General features: G+C 40.5%; 1 protein-coding gene across 1 annotated transcript in view; it reads right to left on the bottom strand.

Annotated features, from left to right (window-relative positions):
• Positions 1–22,431, bottom strand: part of ttn.2 (titin, tandem duplicate 2) — a gene marked incomplete at both ends in the record, with an annotated part of 169,759 nt that overhangs the window by 88,615 nt on the left and 58,713 nt on the right. The window contains 25 exon segments of the mRNA XM_080536777.1: positions 3–171; positions 327–424; positions 534–800; positions 1,421–1,544; positions 2,703–2,845; positions 3,553–3,679; positions 3,866–4,005; positions 4,098–4,364; positions 6,453–6,719; positions 6,810–7,076; positions 7,444–7,570; positions 7,673–7,812; positions 8,352–8,615; positions 8,845–9,111; positions 9,313–9,579; positions 9,729–9,855; positions 9,946–10,085; positions 10,183–10,458; positions 10,580–10,849; positions 11,171–11,566; positions 11,967–12,026; positions 12,572–14,332; positions 20,029–20,121; positions 20,486–20,596; positions 21,353–22,333. Of these exon segments, the coding sequence (XP_080392903.1) occupies positions 3–171; positions 327–424; positions 534–800; positions 1,421–1,544; positions 2,703–2,845; positions 3,553–3,679; positions 3,866–4,005; positions 4,098–4,364; positions 6,453–6,719; positions 6,810–7,076; positions 7,444–7,570; positions 7,673–7,812; positions 8,352–8,615; positions 8,845–9,111; positions 9,313–9,579; positions 9,729–9,855; positions 9,946–10,085; positions 10,183–10,458; positions 10,580–10,849; positions 11,171–11,566; positions 11,967–12,026; positions 12,572–14,332; positions 20,029–20,121; positions 20,486–20,596; positions 21,353–22,333 (7,149 nt within the window).

Genomic DNA, 22,431 nt, shown 5'->3' with positions numbered 1-22,431 from the left:
ACCGACAACTGTCAGCATGCCGGAGGATTTGGAGGTCTTTGCATCACATTCATATTCTGCTTCATCATCAAAGACTGACTTTGTGACAATAAGAACATGCTGGCGACCGTTGACGATTACTTCATACTTTTTCCCTTTTCTGATTTCACTACCATCCTTTAACCAACGGACCTGTGACAATAAAACATACCCATGATTAAAAATGTAAATAAAATAGTACGAATAATAATATTATTATTATATTATATAATAAAATAATATCCACATGTAGGCTTATAATAGCTCAAACATCCTCTCCTGATGTACATACAGTACTATACATTTACCTTGGCATTTTCGCGAGATACTTCACATTCAAACCTGGCAGATTCCTTCTCTTTGACCTCAACATCATGGAGTGGCTTACTGAACTCAACATGTGGAGCTGTAATTACAAGTTCATTTTGTCAACATACTAATAGAGTTAGAGTTAGGGTTAGGGTTAAGGTTATTTCTATATAGTCAATCATATAGTCAATCTCATCTTTACTCACATTCAACGTTAAGGAAAGCAGAAGTTTTGTATTCTTTTGCGTCACAGGTATATGTCTTTGAGTCATCAAGAGTGCAGCCATGAATGATGAGTGTTCTCTTGCAGCCAGCAGCCACTATGTCATATTTCTTAGTTTTGCGGATCTCCTGTCCATCTCTGAACCACTGGACCTCTGCAGCTTCTCTGGAGACTTCACATTCCAGTGTGGCAGTGGCCTCTTCCTCAACAGTCTGGTCCTCCAGAGGTTTGGTGAACTCAACTGGCGGCTCTGTTTGGTCGCAAAATATCATAATGTACGTATGCTACCACAAATCACAGCATCAGCAGTTGCAACAAATGAATGACATTTTACCACTGGCATCAAAAATCATGATTATTATTTCATCTATTTTTCTCCATAAACTGTATCTACAGTAGATTTTCCTAGTTTCTTGTATCAGTGAATTTAAGCTATCAGTGATTTCTCCATACAGAACAAAATGTAAACATTCTATCTGTTGTGCAATTGCAAATGAATTGCATCCGCTGAGAGCAGCATTACTTTTTTCACTTCATGATTTAAAGCTATACATCATTTGTTTACAAAATCCCCTATGTCAACAAAAACATAAACAATGCATTATTAAGTCCTTATGTAAATGGTTATAAGGAGGTACTGTACAACCCTTGTTCTCCTCCCATAAAGGTATTAAGGAGTCATTAATCATCATCAAGGAGTATATTTCATAATTTGAAACTATGTAAAACATCACTGATAGCTGCTTTAATTTACACAGATTGAAACAAAAGTACACACCAGATATCAATGTAAATGTATAGACAGCACATAGATGGAGCAAGAAGCCCACGACAGCAACAACCTCATTAAACAGAGCAAGGGGAACCTACCATTGACTATGAATTTGCACTGTGTCTGGAAGTCCTGTGCAGTGAGTTTTACCTCACCAGCCTCTGCCTGCTTGACATCTCTTAGGGTCAAAGTGTGAATTCTGCCTTCTGCCCTGGTAACCACCTGCGCAAATCAAATAGATTGGTAAATCAGGAGGGCATGACAGCTAGAGGGGGTCAGGCTATTTGCTCTGTAGACTTAATGAACATGGGCAGCTGGTGACAAGGACCAGGCTCAATTTTAACTCTGCCATCTGACTCCGCTTTCCAGAGCTGTTCCCTCTGAAGCTGCACAGCACTGTATATCACTTAGGCATCTGCTATAGCAATTGGGATAACCATTGCCATTTCTTTCTTGAGTATTAATTGCAAGTAATTATGACATGCCTAATGGCATAACTTTGAAGTGAAACAGGAATACAGTTGCAATTTAGTTTCAGGCCTTTGAGATGTTATACAACTTTATGAATACACTATAAGACTGAAGCATCCAAGTAAGTATTTCCCAAACAGACAGGACAGCGACATATCAAATTATCATAGTTTTGAAATCAATGACCATAAAATCTGTTGTCATAGATTCCCTTATACTGTAGGTAACTGAAGCGACAACAACAAAAAACGACACCGTAAGCCAAACGGATCACATGGGCCTACCCTTTCAGGCATATCAAATTCATGGGAATTTATCAATTAATCTGCCATTGTGCAGAGATATTTCAGGGCCTAGCAGATCATTTAAAGCAATTTCAACATGAAATTACAACACACATTTTAAAATTATAACTGTCAAATAGCTCTTCTTGCCACCTGCCATTGGACACACACACTTGAAGCAGTTAAAAATAACTAGAAGAACGCTTGCAGGGCAGAAAAGCCTCCTGAGTTATCTCAAAACCCGGATCAAATGCTCAACTGGAATCCTGATCTTCACAGGCCCTTATATGCAGAAAGCATGTACTGTAGGTAGCATGCAGATAAAATATAACAATATGTAGAAATGTAGAAATGTAAAATAGAAATACAACATGACAGTCTGACTGAAATACATTTTCAGTTCAACAACTTGCAGTCACAATAAGAAAAATGATGGAGAATATATAAAATAATGTTAAAACATTTCTGTATTTCAGATATTTGAATAGAATGGCAGCATTTTTGCAGGATAATTGCAGGATATGAACAAACATATCGATAACCTGTGTATAAAGGTTAAAAAGCACATTGAAGGGCTGTCGATGTAGCGAGTATGTCAATATTCAAGATGGTGTATTTAACTTACTCTGTCACTTGGCTCCAACTTTGTACCCCCTAGGAACCATTCCACAGCAATTCCCTCATATGACAGTTCACAGTCAAAGGTGGCAGACTCTCCAGCGGTAACAGTAACATCCTTGAGAGGCCGTAGCAGGCCGATCACCCGTGCTTTAGATTGAGGAGAAGACATTGTTAGTCAACCCCCAATTCCCACGAGAGATCAGTAAATCCTTAGCGGCTAATCTTCATTGTACGGTTGAACTAATGGTAGGCCACTGACACTGTGAGCCCCCAGGACAACTGTGGACTAGCACACAGGGACTTGTCACTGGGGGGCCTTTCTCATTTGCATACCAAGACGTTTCCTTGAGATGTATATGGTCAGCAAAAAAAACGCTGGAGGGAGGCATGTTGTAGCTCTGCCAATCACTAACCGCCCACTCTAGATAAGGCATGTGGCTTCTAAAATAGCCACCACACCTGATTGGCCGTAAGCCCACCCCTGCCAAACCACCAGGCTAGGCAATATGTTGCTGTCAATCAACCCCCTGGAATTTTCCAGGAAAAGGAGAATGTCGAGGTGCATGTTACTCAACTTTAAAACATCATGGGGAAAGGGTTGCATGTCATAACACAACACCTTGGGTGTTTCATAAGCAAGGGATCTTAAAATAAAGAATGTTTGCCTGGATTAACAACTAACCACAGTATTTATGGCCTAATACTTGAGATACCTCTTTAACAGCGTGTTAATTGCTGTATATTATATTTATGTGTGTGTGTGTGTGTGTGTGTGTGTGTGTGTGTGTGTGTGTGTGTGTGTGTGTGTGTGTGTGTGTGCGCGCGCGCGTCTATGTGTGTTATAGCATTCTTACCTTTAACTCTAAGTTGAGCACTGGATTTTGCATTGGCAGCTGAGAAGTCAACTCCTCCCATCTGATCCATGTGGACGTTGTACAGGATCAGTATGTGCTTTGTGGCCTCCTGGCTAATGTCACAATCCTTGCAGGAGAATTTACAAAAAGCGCCTTGAGTTTAATTGATACTTACAAAAAAAACATGTTTCAAGTGCCTAGCTCCTTCTTTGTCAAAAACAGCACAAGAAATACGTAATTCGTAACAACCCTTAAAATAGTGAGCAACGGTACATTTTATAATAATAGTGATAATGATATAAAATGATCATACTGGAGACTGATGAATAGATTCTCCTTTGAGCTTCCAGTGACCATGCACATCCTCCTCTGAGATCTCTGTCTCAAACCGAGCAGTTTCAGTCTCTGTCACTTCAACACTGTAGAGCGGACGGACGACCTTAATGTCCCGCTCTGCATAAAAAATACAAATACATTTATTTGCATTAATGTAAGAACAATACATACTAATATATTACTAACATGCTACTGTACAAATACCATACCTTCAATGTTCAACTTGGCTTTGGTCTTGTCAGAACCACAGTCACAAGTGTATTCTCCAGTGCTGCCTTTCTCTGCCTTCTTAACTGTCAGCCTACGCTTCTTTCCATCGTCACTGACGATCACATTCTTGGAGGGAATGATTTCCTCGCCATCTTTGAACCATTTCACCTCAGCAGACACCTTGCTCAGTTCACAGACCAATACCACTTCATCCTTCTCAACTGCAGTGTAGTTTTGTAATTTGGTCGTGAAATAAACCTCTGCCTCTGTTCATGAAAAAGAAACATTAGGAGAAACTCACCAAGTCAAAAGCTCATGTCCATCATATTTGCTTTGAAGGGTTGAAGAGTGTTTAGTAAAAAAAAAAAAAAAGTATTATAAAAAGTATATATATACTGTATATACACTGTCCCCCTGAAGGACGTGTCTGTACCTGAAGTTTGAGTGTGCCATCACAAAGGATGTGCCTAAGGTCATGTGGTTAAGAGGTTCTGACATCATTATACCAGGCCCAAAAGATGACATATATATATATATACACTACTTTTCAAAAGTTTGGGGTTAAAAATTTCCTTATTTTTGATTGATTGATTGATTTTTCATTTCCAGCAACCATCACTCCAGTGTTCTAGTGGTACATTGTGTTTGCTAATCGCTAGAACCGTATCGCTAAAACCCTTGTGCAATTATGTTAGCACAGCTGAAAACGGTTTTGCTGGTTAGAGAAGCTATACAAATGGCCTTCCTTTGAGCTAGTTGAGTATCTGGAGCATCACGTTTGTGGGTTCGATTATACTCTCAAAATGGCCAGAAAACTGAACTTTCATATGAAACTCGACAGTCTATTATTGTTCTTAGAAATGAAGGCTATTCCATGTGAGAAATTGCCAAGAAACTGAACATTTCCTACAACGGTGTGTACTACTCCCTTCAGAGAACAGCACAAACAGACTCTAACCAGAGTAGAAAGAGAAGTGGGAGGCCCCGGTGCACAACTGAGCAAGAAGACAAGTACATTAGAGTCTCTAGTTTGAGAAATAGACGCCTCACAGGTCCTAAACTGTCAGCTTCATTAAATGGTACCCGCAAAACGCCAGTGTCAACGTCTACAGTGAAGAGGCGACTCTAGGATGCTGGCCTTCTAGGCAGAGTGGCAAAGAAAAAGCCATATCTGAGACTGGCCAATCCGCTTGTTAAGTCTGACGTCAAAAGTGACGTTTAGCCATTTCCGAGTCCAAACCAGAAATTCCCCGCACCAGAGTACCTGTGAACTACAGCGGTAGAATGACAGTTAAATCGTTTTTTAGACTCGGATCTATTCATACAACAAGGGACACAGCACTTTCCCGTTTTCTCCATATTGTCAGGGTATTTGAGCCTCGGAAAAGCGCTATATAAATATAATTAATTATTATTATTATTTCGGCATTTCGAAGACAGCGCCTCAGCCAACGTTGGACCCGGAAACACGTCACGACTTAACAAGCGGATAAAAGGAAAAGATTAATTATGGGCAAAAGAACACAGACATTGGACAGAGGAAGATTGGAAAAAAGTGTTATGGACAGACAAATTGAAGTTTGAGGTGGATCACACAGAAGAACATTTGTGAGACGCAGAACAAGTGAAAAAATGCTGGAAGAGTGCCTGACGCCATCTGTCAAGCATGGTGGAGGTAATGTGATGGTCTGGGGCTGCTTTGGGGCTGGTAAAGTGGGAGATGTGTACAAGGTAAAAGGGATTTTGAATAAGGAAGGCTATCACTCAATTTTGCAACACCATGCCATACCCTGTAGACAGCGCTTGATTGGAGCCAATTTCCTTCTACAACAGGACAATGACCCAAAGCACACCTCCAAATTATGCAAGAACTATTTAGGGAAGAAGCAGGCAGCTAGTATTCTGTCTGTAATGGAGTGGCCAGCGGAGTCACCAGATCTCAACCCCATTGAGCTGTTGTGGGAGCAGCTTGACCGTATGGTACGCAAGAAGTGCCCATCAAGCCAATCCAACTTGGAGAGGTGCTTCAGGAAGCGTGGGGTGAAATTTCTTCAGATTACCTCCACAAATTAACAGCTAGAATGCCAAAGGTCTGCAATGCTGTAATTGCTGCAAAGGGAGCATTTTTTTACGAAAGCAAAGTTTGAAGGACAAAATTATTATTTAAAAAAAAAAAAAATTCTAACCTTGTCAATGTCTTGACTATATTTTCTATTCATTTGCAACTCATTTGATAAATAAAAGTGTGAGTTTTCATGGAAAACACGAAATTGTCTGGGTGACCCCAAACTTTTGAACGGTACTGTATATATTAGCTAAGCAAAGCATTTACAAGATGGAGTGATTGTACTAACCGAGAACAGTGAGCATGGCCTCTGAGGTTTTTCCCAGAGCCTCCACTTTGATCATGGATGTGTCATCAATGGACACCTCTTTGAAAGCCAACGTGTGCACCTTGCCATCCTCTGACATGTGCACAACTTTGCTGGGATGCAAACGTACATCATTTTTGTACCAGACCACCTGGATCTTGTCATGGGAAAGTTCAATACTGAACTCAGCTGTCTCTCGCTCCTTGACAGTGACATCCTTAATGGCCTTGACAAACTTAAGGCGAATTCCTGGTGAGAAATCATCAAAACGTAAGTCTTACTTTCAGTCACTTGAAAGGAATTGAATCCTTTAACAAGATTTTATTCTATATAGATTACCTTGGATAACTAGTTTGCCAGTCGTTCTATTGTCCTCAGCCTCAAATATGTACTTAGCTTCATCCTCATATGCAGCAGATTTGATCACCAGAGTGTGTCTCATCCTTTCATGTAGAATCTCAAACTTATCATCAGCCTGCAACTCCTGAGAGCCCTTCAGCCAGCGGAAGGCCTTAGGCTCTCTTGATACCTCAGTCTCAAATCTGGCCTCATCCTTCTCATACACGTGCACATCACTCAAAGGTGTGACGAAGGACACTGGATTCTCTGTAATTCAGAAGAAGAGTAAAATACAAGTGGCCTGGGGACTGGGTGGTCCAGTGGTCTAGCACTGCGGTCTACAGTGCACACGTATCCCATGTCGGCATGGGTTTGAATCCGGCCCATGCCCTGCTGACATGCCCTCTCTCCCTTACTTTCCTGTTTGTCTTCATTATATCTGTCCAATGAAATGAAAAATATGAGTGGGACTACCCCACTCATAAAAAAGAACCCCAAAAAAAGAAGATAATGGCATTATGCATTTCGTTGTATTGTACTTGTACTCTGCGATGACGATAAAGTTTAATCTAATCTAATCTAATCCAAATGGAAAGAGTATCACCACAAATGATGAACACAGGGGGAATCTCACCTTTCACTTTCAAATTAGCCGTGCACTTAGCATTCGCAGCGGTGTAGCCCACCTCGCCTGACTGGGGCACCTTGCAGTTGTACATAATCAAAGTGTGCTTGGCACCGTCCTCGATTATTTCAATATCCTGCAAATCATAATGCAACATTAATGTTGAAATATATCCCACCCAACCTAAACACAACATTTAAAAAAAAAGAAAAAAAGAATGTTGTCTTATGTAGCGTACTGGAGAGGGTGCAAGGACTTCTCCGTTAAGTTTCCACTGTCCATGGACATCGTCTTCAGAGATCTCCACCTCGAAACGAGCCGTCTCACCATCGAAAACTTCAACACCATACATTGGGCGAACAAACTCGATATCGCGAGCTGCATTTGAGCATAGGAAAATAAGAATCTGAATCAGAAGACTGCCATGACATGTAAACATGTTAGGAATTTGGTTTGGGACAGTGGAGCAAGGTTTACAGGGGGGGGGGGGGGACCAGCAGCATTTAGGAGCCAGATGGCTGTGGGGAAAAAGCTATGTGCGTGTCGGGCCTTCACAATTTCTAGTGATCGCAACCTCCTGCCTGAGGGGAGCGGGGCGAAGAGACCGTGTCCTGGGTGTGAGGGGTCAGCCATGATCTTCCTGGCCCTACCCAAAGCCCTACTTTTAAACAGGGCCTCAAGGGGGGGCAAAGGGCAGCCAATCACCCTCTCCGCCGAGCGTATCACCCGCTGCAGCTTGGCCTTGTCCTTGGCCGCTGCAGCGGGGAACCAGATGATGATGGCGGAGGTGACGATGGACTCAATGATGGCCGTATAGAAATTCACCAGCATGGTCTTTGGGAGGTGGATGTTTCTAATTAGACACAGTGAAGCGTGAGAAACCTCTCTAAAGGGATTTGATCTAGTTGCTTACTAACCTTCAATGGTAACATTCGCCATGGTCTTGTCTGTCCCACAGTCACATACGTATTGTCCCTTATCTTTTTCCTCCACTTTCTTTATGGACAAGACTCTTCGGTTCCCTTCAGCCTTCATGGTAACCATCTTAGAGGCTTTAATTTCTGTCTCATTGTGATACCACATGACAGGGACATCTTTGCTGAGTTCACAGTCTAGATTCACCTCGTCTTTCTCGACTGCAGTATAATCTTGCAGTTTCACTGTGAAGTATGCGTCACCCTCTGGAACCGTAAAAGGTTACAATCAAATCCAACGTATAGGAGCAAGTAGTTGACCCTTTTACTGTAGACAATACAGTATAGCACTGTCTTGCATGGTTGCATCGGTATGTGGCATAGCAGAGAAGAACAATGAACAAGAACATTGCATACATGAACAACAAGTTCAAAACAGACAAAGAGTATCGTTCATTAGGAAAAGAAAGAAAGAGAGGTACATAATAGGGATTACCTATCACCGTCAAGTTTGCCATTGTGGGTATTCCTTTAGCTTCTGCCTTAACCTGGCATGTATCGTCTAGAGTCACCTCCTTCATTTCTAATACATGTTTCTTTCCATCAACATGGGTAAACACGGTTCTGCTTTGATGGAGTTTTATTTCATTTCTGTACCACGTCACTGGTACATTCTCATGAGAGAGTTCAAACTCAAACCGAGCCGTTTTACCTTCCTTCACAGTTTGGTCCTTTAGTGGTGTGATAAATTTGAGCCTCATACCTATAATATATTAGGTGAGTGCATAAACTTAGTTACACTTAGGTAAAAGAAGCAACCAAGTAGGGCTGCCAGAGATGTGAATGAATCAATCAATCAATCAATCAATCAATCAATCACAAGAGAAAACCTTTTCATGACATGACAATATCAAACAGATAAACACTCAAAACGGATGTCTAATGACAGTTGTAACGCACTTACCCTCCACAGTGAGTTTAGCGGTTGACTGTTTGCCCAAAACCTCAATAGTATATTGTGCCTCATCATCAAACTCACAGCTGTTTATGACCAACATATGTGTCTTTCCGTCATCAATAATGTCATATTTTGGGCCTGGTGTAATGATGTCAGAACCTCTTAACCACATGACCTTAGGCACATCCTTTGTGATGGCACACTCAAACTTAGCCTGTTTCTTTTCAGGTACAGACACGTCCTTCAGGGGGACAGTGAAGTCCATTTCGATTTCTGGGAGGTACGAATAATGATTAAATATGACAGTTCTAACCTGTACACATTTTCTGCTTTCATCTTTGCACACATGCTTGCATCAGTCAAAGTACCCTTTGTGACACACACAGAGTACATACAAATTGTGCTATTTGGCTATGACTTACCCTTGACTGTGAGCACAGCATTAGTGATAGCATTCAGAGCTTGATAAGACACTTCACCAGACTGGTCAAGCTGGACATTTTTCAGAGTGAGTAAACGTTTCTTGCCCTCAGCTTTGATGTCACATGTCTAAAATTAAAACACAATGTGAAAAAAAGTTTTTGTGATGTTATTTCAACAACTTGCTAGTATATACAAAAATCGAGTCACTAATCTTACCGGTGATCTTGTAAGAACCTGCCCTTTGAGTTTCCATTCTCCAGCCACATCCTCTTCTGATATCTCAGTTTCAAATGATACATCCTCTTTCTCTACTACCTCCATACTGGCGAGAGGCTTCAAGATTTCTGCTTCACGCTCTGTAAAAGTATTTTAATTATAATTATTAGCACTCACTTCATGTAGATAGGCCTATTTAGCCATCAAAACCCCAAAAATGTATGGCACACAACCAACCTCCAAGTGTTAGCTTAGCTGCGTATCTGCGGCCTTCAACCTCCATGGCATATTCTGCTACATCATCAGGTTGAGCGTTCTTGATAGTAAGAGTCAGTTCCTTTCCGTCCTTCTTGACCTCAGTCTTATCAGTGGGATCAGTAGGAATCTCTTCGTCCCCTTTGAACCACTTCCAGTTGGGGGTTTCTTTAAAGAGCTCACATTTGAATGTGGCAGCGGCCTTGGGTTTGACATGCTGGTCTCTCAATGGTTTCACCAACCAGTCTTTGATGATTTCTTTATGGAAGGAAACATTTTATGTTTAAAATGTGAGTTTTAATATGCAGCAGAACAAACATGCTGTGCTTTGAATGGATCAACTATTTATTTGGGGGATTCTGTGTGTACAACCACATACCAATTATCTTGACACGTGATTCTGTCTTGATGTCATCACACTCGCAAGTGTAAACACCAGCATCGTCATCTCCTGTGTTCTGGATTGTAATAGCATGTTGCATTCCAATTACATTGATGGCCACCTTGCCAGCGATCTTTTTAAGGGGCTGACCATTCTTCTTCCAAACGACATCTCTCTCTTTGTTCAACTCACAGGTCAGGTACATAGGCTGCCCCTTGAGGGGGGACGTCTCCTCATCCAGCTCCTTTATGAACTTCACAGGCAGTTCTACACACAAATAATGAAAAACATTAGTAGGACAAACCCTTACACATTTTCTTTTGTAACACCACAACAACAACACAGTTAATAACTTGGTAATCATGAACTCATTTGCAACAAAAGAAAAGGTTTTATAATTCTACATGAAACTGTATCAGTCATAGTGATGTTGTAGTTACAGACCTAATGTATCATGAGTGAGTTCATATAAATTGTTACCCAGTAATTACTTTACACTTCTTGTAATTGTAATTAATAATTAATTAATAATTACATAATAATAATAATAATATAATAATACTTTCAGAATAACACAAATGTGAATACCTTCAACTATGAGTTTGGCAGTGCATGTTATTTCCTTGCCGGCATTCTTAGCCACACAAGTATATTCTCCAGCATCATTCAGTTGGATATCAATAATGGCCAGTTTGCGATCTTTGCCATCAGAGGTGAATTTGTGTTTTGGGCTCTCTCGTAGGTTGCTATCATCTTTCATCCATGTAGTTATAGCAGTGGAAGGTGAAACTTCACACTCAAACACGGCAGCGGAGCCAATTGACTCAGCTTCCTGCAACACTATGTCTTGGAGCTTCTTTATGAACTTCAGAGGAACGGCTTTGAGTTTGAAACCTCCGAATCCGGGTTCTTCAGGTGGGGGTTTGCCTCCAGGTTTCATTCCTCTACCCCTGCCTCCTTCTCCAGGGGACGGGGTCTGCTTGGCTAAAATTCAGATAGAGTTGCACAGTTGCAAGCATTAACTTAAGATCTTGTTGCTAATGTTTATGAGCATAGGATTCTAGGAGTTATAGTTGGATATGTATAGTGGGAGAGGTTCATACTGTAGTTGAAGCAATTCAGCGGCTAAGTAGGATAATAGATTGCAATGGAATAATTAATTATGAATATTCATTTGATTTAAAGTGGATAAGACAACATTGATAGAAAGTGTCTCAAAGCAAGGTTATAGTCGACCAGAGGATGCATTGTTAGGTCATTAGCTTTAAAATGTTAAATTATAGTATACATAGCATCAAAAAGCTGTATTGATGTAAGTAAAGTTACATAAGTGACAGCAGCTGGTGAAACAAGTCGGGAACAAGTCGCCAACAAACGGTCTTACCTTTAAGCCCTCTACCTCTACCTTTGGCTGCACCTGCAGCATCCTCTGCTGGTTGTCCGTCTGTTTAAAATAGTTTGCATGATTATCCCATATAGAGACATTATTATACTCCAATCTTAAGATTCAAATCCTTTTAAACATTTTGTATTTATTCTGAATTGACATGCAATATTGTGAGATAAGAGATGAATATGGTGACATATGGATAAAGGATGATGGGAACATTGTACGCCATGCCACAAACCATGGATTATCATTGAATTTCAGCATGCTGAAATCATTTACATGTTGTATGGATGGAAAAATATTGACTGACATGGAGAAACAACACAAATGATGACAAACATAAACACACACATGGTGACAAACATTAATATGGCATATTACCAGACGGAACGATGACCAACATTAACACACACATGATGACAAACAACACACAATTATGACAGTATTATTAACACATAGAATGATGACAATACACGCAACATGATCACAAACAAACACTTATAACTTGAGAATATTAAGATGGAAATGAATGGAAATGATTCAGGGTGAAAGATGCTTTCTGATCCATCAATGGTGAATCTCTGCAGCCGCCATCTCACCTCGTCTGGTCATCCCTGGGGTCTCGACTGCCCCTTCCTCTAATTCACCCTCCCAATCTTCTGAGGATCCATAACTCTCCCGTGGTTCAAGTTCCCATCCCCAACTTTCTTCTTCGTCTTCCTCGTCTTCCTCCAGCTCCTCCTCAAAGACCTCCTCCTCCAGCTGAGTTGGGACTTTTCTTAGCTGTACTGCTCCAGGAGAAAGCTCTTTCATTGCGGGCACCTTTCCTTTAGGGTCATAGGAAGTCTTCTCTTCTTGTGGGGGTGATTTCTTTGGAACTTTTTTAAGAGTAAAGGGCTCAACTGAATCCTTGGGTGAATCCTTTTTGGGCAGCCTCTGGGAAATCTCTCCACTTGGCCTCTTCTCAACTGCATCTTTGGGTGAAACCTTTTTGGGCAGCCCCTGGGAAATCTCTCCACTGGGCGTCTTGTCAAGTGCATCTTTGGGTGAAACCTTTTTGAGCAACCTCTGGGAAATCTCTTCACTGGGCCTCTTCTCAACAGGAATTGTTGATTCAATGGCTTTTGGCTTTGGTTTTTCAACTGTAGGTGAGGGTGTCTTTTTCAGCTCTATGCCTTTCTTGGTGTGCTCCATGGGCTTCAAGGAAATGTCTTTTTCTTTCTCATCTGTTTCCTTTGGCAAGAGCCCAGGCTTTTTCAGCAGCACTGGCTTCTCCTCTTCAGGACTCTTTTGGCTTTTCTTGGATTTTAAAGGTACTGTCTTTGGAGAACTTTTTTCTTGCTGCGTAGTTCCAGTCTCTTTCACCCTCTCTGGTTCTTTGTCTGCCGTTTCATGTGAGTCAGTTTTCTTAAGGCGGGAATCAGCCTCTTTTGGGGATACATCTTTAATAGTTTGACTAGGCCCTTTGCCAAGTGTAGGCTTCCTATCTTCTCCTTCTGAGGGGATTTTCACAGCTTCGCCTTCAGCCTCACCTTCATATGGCTTCAGTGTAACACTCTCCCTGTCTTTCTCCTGTGTTGGTATTCGTTTGACCTTTGTCAGTGGTTTATCAGAGTCTTGGACTTCTGGGCTTTTTTGAGCTTGAGCCACAGGTTTCAACACCACTTCCTGTTGCTCTTCCTCACCCTTAGGCACTTTGTCAGCTTTCTTGTGACCAACAGGTTCTTTAACCTCATCTTTAGAGGGCCCCTCACCCCTTTTGGCAGCAACAGATTCCTTGTGCTCTTTGTCCCGCTCTGACTCAATAATCCCTGGTTTACCAGGTTTTTCAAACGGTTTCAACTTAACCGTTTCTTGATCTTTCTCATCTGATGGCAGTTTCTTTGGGGCTACACTGGGTTGTGGAGGTTCCTCTTTTTTCACTCCCTTGGGAGTTTTCTTAAAAGCAGTTTTCTCCTCTACCTTGTCATCTATGCTCTTCTGATGAACCATGGAGTCGTCAGTAGAATCTTTTGATTCAACTCCTTTAGGTGTTCCATCCAGTTTCTTTCTGTAGGTATCTGTTTGAATGTGTTTCTCTCTTTCATAACTTTCAGTTCTTGTTACCTCTGTTACAGCCTCTGCATACACTCTCTCTTCAGTGTCATAGATTGTAGTCTTCGTAACTTTCTGAGGAGTTTTGCGTTGTTGTTCTGGCAGATCTTCAGAGGGCACTACAGGCACTTTCTTCAGTGATATGATTTCTTGCTCTTGTTCCTTGAACTTCGATATTCTGGTTGATTTCTTCAAGGCTGGCATCTCCTCTTCCTCAATGTGAATTGTCCCTTTTTGGCGGACTGTTTGTGCTGTGCTTGGTTTCTCTGAGGCATTAAAGGTTTCACATTACACATAACAGCCCACTTAACAAAGAAAATAAGATTTTAACTTTTCACATCAAACATTATTGAACCACTGAGGATTTCCCTCATTCATGAATAGACTAAGACAAATAAGACAACACACAACAAACAATTTCACAGAAAACAATAATAAAAAACTGCTGTGCATTCATTTTGATATCAATATTTTGTATGCAAGTGATAATGAAACATGTTGCAACCTGAAAAACTTTGAGTAGTCATCCTACCTTTTTTAGCTGGTCCAGGTGCCTGAACAGGTCCCTTGTCTCCATCTAATACAGCAATTAGAGTGAACATTATTTAGTCCAAAGAACCACATATAACCAAAGATTTAAGAGAGAACTGCCGACACAATCTGAGGATGTAGCCAAACACCACCAGAGAGAAAAGGTTCTACGTTTTGCATTAAGCATTAATTATTTCTTAAGATGTGGAAGTGTGACAATTTCAATCCTCAATGTGCTGTTTCATGGTTGACAATAGAGTGATTACATTGAGATGTAAATAAGAGACATTGCCCAATTACTTATTCATCATCGTATTCATATCATTCATCTAGGATGATGAATCCCCTTTTCTCTGTGAATGGTATTGGACATTTACCTTAAGGAACCAATACAGTATATTGAGTTCCAGGGCTGTTTCCTCCCACAACCGAATCAAAGATGTTGTGCAAGAGGGGATGTATGACATCATGCTCCCATTTATAAGGATGAGAACTTAGTAAGAGACACAATGTGACAAACAAGACATACTGTACAGTACCACAGCATACCAACACACACTGTGGGGGCAGTTAGAGGTAATACCCACCTGATTAAAACAGTACAACATTAAAGGGGAGACAAACAAAGAACAGGGCTGCTTTTATGGAATTAAGAGGAAACTCCATAAAACCATAAATGCCATTTATTTTTGTTTGGAACAGGTGAGATGACTTGGAATAAAACCCAAGCAAAAAGATATTTGCTTCAAGGTATGTTTCTCTACCTTCTAGTGGAGTGATCTTTTCCTCTACAATCTTAGTTGTGTCTTCATCTTCACGCTTCTTTGTTTGCTCTTGAACTTTTAAGACAGATTCTGGCTTGCTCGCTTTAAGTACAAAATGTAAATTTCATTTTATAAAAAAGTACAACCACACAGACACATGATATCCTACATTAAAGATGAAGAGAGTGCTTTATATGATATAAGAAAAACGTGTTATAGTATTCTAAATATGAAGCAAGATGTTAGTTTGTCATTTTATGTTCAGATGACACTGAATGTTATGAGCTGAATACCTGGCTTTGTATCTTCTTGTTCTTGCACCTGGATTCTAGGCTTTGCCTCTTCTGTCCTGTCTTGTGGGGCTTCAAAATAATGTTTAAGATTCAGATTTGCTCAAGAAACATTTGTGTATAAATGTCTTTCAAGAGATCACATAAAAGAACACAAATGACAACACAAAACAGCAATATACCTGCAAGGTGACCCACTGTCTTTGCCAGTGGCTCAGTGGATTGAGGAGGTGATTCCCTCTCCTTTAAAGGTGCTTGAAATGAAATTATACTATAGTCAAAAACATGGCCCCACAGATTGGGGTTAACATTGAACTGCCCAATGAAAACCTAACATATATGACATACATGACATACAGTTCAAGTCAAGTCACATAACATACACACAAACAACAGACAGAATAGCAAGATTTTAAGATTGAAGAAAGATTGGTGTATTTTGGAGTGTCCTTTACAGAGCAAAACATCTTCTTTAACTGAAAGAGACCCCCCTTCAACAGTAGCCATTCTTTACCTTAGACACTTTTAGGAAATCGTGGATCTTGACGTTCAATACATATCAAGAGTAGTGACAAAAACACACAAATGGTTTGACAGACAAAATGAAATACACAATGATGAAACATGAAACGTGAACCAATAAGAGACTGTTGAGTTTGTATCCAAACAAAGTATGAAATGGAATAGACCAATGAAGGAGTGAAACACATAACGTTGTCTACCTCTAGAAGATACTTTTGGAGAGACCTTCTCCTCCTTTTCTTCTTTTTTTGAGGGCAGTGTTGTAGTTGGCAGACTATCTTCAGATCTATTGACCTCTTCTTTCTTTCTATGTGATATTCTCTCTCTCTGATGAGGAATATCTGTGGAGTCTTCATCAATGGCAGTTGGTTTCTTCTTTGGATGAATTACTTTGACAGGTTCTGCTTTTTTAGTAACATGTTTCATTGATTGGATGTCCTCAACTGTTGAATATGTTTTAGGTGTGTCCGATTCATCGTCCACCTTTTTGTCAATCAACAATTTTTCATGAGTGCTATCTCTCTCATTAGTTATGGCATCCTTTCTTGCAGTAGGTTCCTGTCTTGTACATGTTGTCTCTAGACTTTTCTCCTTGGGAGAAACTACTGTGGCAGGTTTGCCTTTTTTTTGGACCTCAACTGTACACGGTAACTCTTCATATTTAGATAATTCCTGTCCTCTCTTTTTGGGTGATCCTACTTTCATATGGGAAACGCTTTCTGGTAAAGGTGTTACATCTTTTCTTGTAGTAGCTTCTCTGGCAGTTTCTTTAGATTTAATTGGATAAGTTTTGGGTGTGTCTGCTACATTGTCCACCTTTTTGTCAATCTGTTTTGTTTTAAGTTTATTGTCTGAAGTTTCCCCACTGGAAGCAATGACCTTGGCAGGTTCACCTTTTTTAATAACTTGCTTATTTGAAGGTATGTTGTCAACTGTATAATCTATCTCTTCAGATTTAGATAATTCATGCCCTCTCTCTTTTGGTGCTACTACTTTTTTGGAAGGAAATTCTTCTGATAAAGGTATTTGTATTTTGTCTTTGTGTGCATTAGCTTCACGGTTTGATATTTCTTCCCTATGTGATTCAACTGTAAGAGAACCCTCCATATCAGGTGTCTTTTGTTTTATTGCAATATTGTCTTGGATCTTCTGAGGATATACTTTTCTCTCATCTATCTTAAGAGGAATCTCCTCTCTTCTGGCTGGCAGATTTGTCCTGTCTAATAAACTTGTCGTAGTAATTTCATCTTTCTTTAGGTCTACTTTCCTGAGAGTAATATCTGTATTTTTGACTTCATCTTCCTTCACCTTCCTAGTTTTGATAGGCATAGTTTTACTTTTAGTACTCCCTTTGATTGTGACAGCAGTTTCTTCACATTGTTGAATAACTTTTTTGTCCTCTTTTTTGTCTGACACATTATCCTTTTTCATAGCTATATTGTCCTCTTTAGGAGCATCAACTTTGTTAATCCAATATTCTTCTTTAGCTTGAACTGCTGGGCTGATTGATGTATCTTCCATAGCAACAGATTGTTTCTTCAATTCAATTTCATCAATGTAACTAGTTTCTTTTGTTTTAATACCTTCCTCCCGCAAAGACTTCCTCATAAGGGCGCTACCCTGTTCTGTTGGTAAAATTGTGGACTTAATTTGCTTTGTTTTCTGTGTAATTACAACTATATTAGCAGGATCTTTCTTGACCCTTTTAGGTGTCAGATCAGGTTCCTCTTTGTTTTGGATTGGTTTGCTTTTCTCTAGAGTATCTTTGGACTTCTCTGGAACCTTCTGTCTTGATGTTATAATGTGCTCCTCAAAAGACACATCCGCATATTTGTGTGCCATTTTTTCATCCTGGAAGGCTTCATCTGAAGGAAGACCTCTCTCCATTACGCAAGAAACCTCCTGCATCTGTTGAGCTGCTGAAGTCCATGGCTCAGTCGTCGCAAGACAAGTAGTCGCTTGAAGATTTAAGATGGTTTCAAGAGTTTCCACCAAATGGCAGTGTCAAGAGTTTGTGACAAAACACAACAAAGACAAACATTGGTTTAAAAAGGACAACACAGATAAGAGTAGTAAAGTAGTAATGGTTTGTATAATTCACCTGATGCCTAAAATCTCAGGTGAATTAAGATTTTAGAATATTCAACATATAGTGTAAATGTAAAGAACATTTACAGCTGTTCAAGAATGCACAATGCACTGTGATACCTCTATCTGTCGGAGTTCCTTTTCTTTGTGGCTTCACTTCTATTTCTGAAGTTGGTGCAGCAGGAGTTTTCGTGGGAGTCTTCATAGCATCAGGTTCTTTAAAGAATAGTATACTTTAACTCAAGAGACTCAATGTCGAAAAGCTTATCACTTTGACATTATACATGGAAGACAACTGAACATTAAAACACAAAGACAACTATAAAGTAAACAGTCAATTAAGTCAAAACAGTCCAGTAAACGTAAAGTCAAAGAATTATTTAGCAGCAAAAGGATGCCCCCTAGAACTAGTATGGTAAAAAAAAAAAAAACATAGTAGGTATGATAAAACCTAGTTGCTCTTAAACTTAGTAACACTACTATTGAACAGAAAGATCCGGCCACGCAATCTGAGTGTGTTCCAGCCATGCTTCTACCACTGTTGTTTCCATGTAATTATTATTATTATTATTATTATTATTATTATTATTATTATTATTATTATTAATATTATTATTATTATTATTATCATCATTGGAAGATGCTTATATGTTAATACAATGTTGTCACTAGAACATTGGCAACTAATGTTAGAGAAAGGGACATTCAAAGCTTATTTGGAGCAGCTATTGAATAACAAAATACAGATCATGAACATCACACATACAGCGTTTTAGATAGGTATTTTAATAGGCTGTGATACACTGGCATTCTATCATGTCTTGGCGGAGCTGCATGTCATGTTAACTAACATACAGTAGTCAATATCTACAGACTTTCTCCTACTGTTCATTAAGACATTTTATGCTTACAGGAATCTGGCAGATTGCCAATCCCTATACTGGAGTAACGTTAGCATTAGAATACAGGTATAGAGCAACTAAATTAACCACCTTTTTAGCATGTCTTCAGAGCCATAGTTATATATTAGGCTAATGAAATTGGTAGCTGTAGGCACATCTGATTGAACTGTCTACTAAGTAAAACAGTTTGTTTACAAATACCATGGAAACAAAAGTAGAAAAGTTACTTAAGAGAGTTAATTTGGCTCAATCATACCTTTGTTAGGAGCTTCTTCCTTCTTTTTAGTCTCAGGTACCGTTTTAGGCTTAGTCTCAGGTACCGTTTTAGGCTTAGTCTCAGGTACCGTTTTAGGCTTAGTCTCAGGTACCATTTTAGGCTTAGTCTCAGGTACCGTTTTAGGCTTAGTCTCAGGTACCGTTTTAGGCTTAGTCTCAGGTAGCCTCTCAGGTACCGTTTCAGGTGCCTTCTCAGCAGGTACATGCTTTTGTTTTGGCTCCACCACTTAAAGCAGACATGACACACATAAGACATGACAGTACAATACAGAGGCTTTGACATATCTGTCTAATCAGACAATTTGTCATGTGGTGACAGGTGTAATATTTTACTTAAACCATCTTGCCACTATTGTCATAAACATGAAATGATCATGTCCGAAGCAGTCTTCATGACCTACAGTCTGCCAAGGAATATAAGTCTGACATTATGTCATGTTGTGACAGAATGAAGTCAGCTTGATGACAGCAGTTCAAGTAAAATATTACCCAATGTTAAGGACGGACAAACAGAGGGCAAAGAAGAATTCTAGAAAAAGAGGTCAGTGCATCATGTGGCGATGTGGCGATCAAACATATAAATCTGTACCTTTTTGTGGCATATCCTCCTTTGGAGTGGCAGTAAGCACTTCTGGTTGTTTGGCTGCCTTTGAAGGTTCTGGTTTCTTTTCATCCAGGGGAACTTAAAAGACCATTCAGGTTTGTTAAAAGAGGTACTGATATAGACATATGCAAGCAAGAGCTGTTTTCAGACACAAACGTCCTACAAATCACACTCTATTGAGTGCAAAGCAAACACAATGACAAAAAGAAAGATTTGAATTGTCTGCAACCACATCTTTAAAGACATAACAGACAGTGTAACTTTTTACAAAGAAGCTGTGTAAACATTTAAACAGACAACAACAATACAGTGAGGTTCAAAGCCATGACTGCTGAGAAGATAGAGGTTAGAGTAATGGAAGAACGGCCGAACAAACAGTGTTTCAGTGGAAGGAGAAACACTGATGGCCTATGAAAGAGCACTTCAGTGGAAGCTTGTGTACCTTTGGTTGGTACAGGTTTCCTTTGAGGTGCTATATCCTCTTTGTCCGCTTTTTGGGGGACGGGAGCTGGCTGCAGTGGAGTTACCTCCTGCTTTGTTGGTGCCTCTGGCACTTCAGAAGAACATAGAAATGATCAGATACTGATATGTGTTGTGATAAGAAGAGAACAACCAAACATGATAGACAAATAGAAAATAACAAATGGATCCCTATACACTAATAAGACAAATTATGACAGTTACTACATACTGTCGATCGGTTAGAAATAATGTGTGAATTGAGTTGCGGTGATGTCATCATGGATGCAGAGCTTGATAACAAATTGATTGGGAAAGATATAAGAATAGATATAACGATGATGCACATGCAGTTACAGCAGTTTTCTCAATGTAGGTGATGACACTAATTCCTCTCCCATAGAGTACAAGAATTATGTAAAGCAATATGTTATACATATGTTCTTGAAATTCCAAAGAGAATGCACTTCAATTACAGACAGACAGACAGACAGACATAGTACAGACAGACAGGCAGACAGACAGCCGACAGACTGACAGACAGACAGACAGACAGACAGACAGACAGCCGACAGACTGACAGACAGACAGACAGACACATTTTAGACAAGCTGAATTTATATAGACAAACATTGTATATTTAGCGTTGATGAAAACTAAGGCCTATTAAGAAAGTTAAAGCTGGTACAAGAGCAAGATTTAGACCACTTTTCATACCACACCACAGACATGAACAAAGAGTAGTCACACAAGCATGTTGTCTGTTGCGACAACTAAGTGTATTGGAAAGCACTGCATAAAAGACTTTTAAGCCCAACAAAAATGCCTCTCTCATGAGAAACTTCAATACCTTTTTTGGGGGTGACCTCCTTTGGAGCAGTTGGTGCTGGCTCCGGCTTTGTAACAGCTGGTGCTGGTTTAGTCAACACTGGCTCTGGCTTGGCAGCCACTGGTTCTGGCTTGGCAGCCACTGGTTCTGATTTGGCAGCCACTGGTTCTGGATGGACAACTACTGGTTTTGCCTTGGCAGCCACAGGTTCTGGCTTGGCAGCCACAGGTTCTGGCTTGGCAGCCACTGGTTCTGGATGGACAACTACTGGTTCTGCCTTGGCAAACACAGGTTCTGGCTTGGCGCCCACTGGTTCTGGATGGACAACTACTGGTTTTGCCTTGGCAGCCACAGGTTCTGGCTTGGCAACCACTGGTTCTGGCTTGGCAGCTACTGGTTCTGGCTTGGCAGCCACTGGTTCTGGATGGACAACTACTGGTTTTGCCTTGGCAGCCACTGGTTCTGGCTTGGCAACCACTGGTTCTGGCTTGGCAGCCACTGGTTCTGGATGGACAACTACTGGTTTTGCCTTGGCAACCACTGGTTCTGGCTTGGCAGCCACTGGTTCTGGCTTGGCAGCCACTGGTTTTGCCTTGGCCGCCACTGGTTCTGGCTTGGCAGCCACTGGTTCTGGTTGGACAACCACTGGTTTTGCTTTGGCAGACACTGGTTCTGGGTAGACAACCACTGGTTCTGCCTTGGCAACCACAGGTTCTGGCTTGGAAACCACTGGTTCTGGCTTGGCAACCACTGGTTCTGGCTGGACAACCACTGGTTTTGGCTTGGCAATTGCTGGCTCCGGCTTTGTAATGGCTGATGTTGTCTTGGCAACTGCTGGTTCTGGTTTTGTAACTGCTGGTTCTGGCTTTGTAATGGCTGGTTCTGGTTTTATGATTGCTGGTTCAGGCTTCGTAACTGCTGTTTCCGGTTTCGCCACTGCTGGTGCTGGCTTGGCAACTGCCACTGTCTTGGCAAGTTCAGGTTTCTTGACCTCCACATGGACTTAAAGTAACATGCACTTTAGATTTAGATTGTATATAGCAAGATAACACAGCTGCACAGAATGGTAAGATGAAAGAGTCGCTTCTCTATTAGAAGCT

Source organism: Nansenia antarctica (assembly GCF_963989245.1).
Source record: "Nansenia antarctica genome assembly, chromosome: 7".
Lineage (NCBI taxonomy): Eukaryota > Metazoa > Chordata > Actinopteri > Argentiniformes > Microstomatidae > Nansenia > Nansenia antarctica.
Note: the sequence above shows the minus strand (reverse complement) of the source record. Positions and strands in the feature narration are given on the sequence as shown.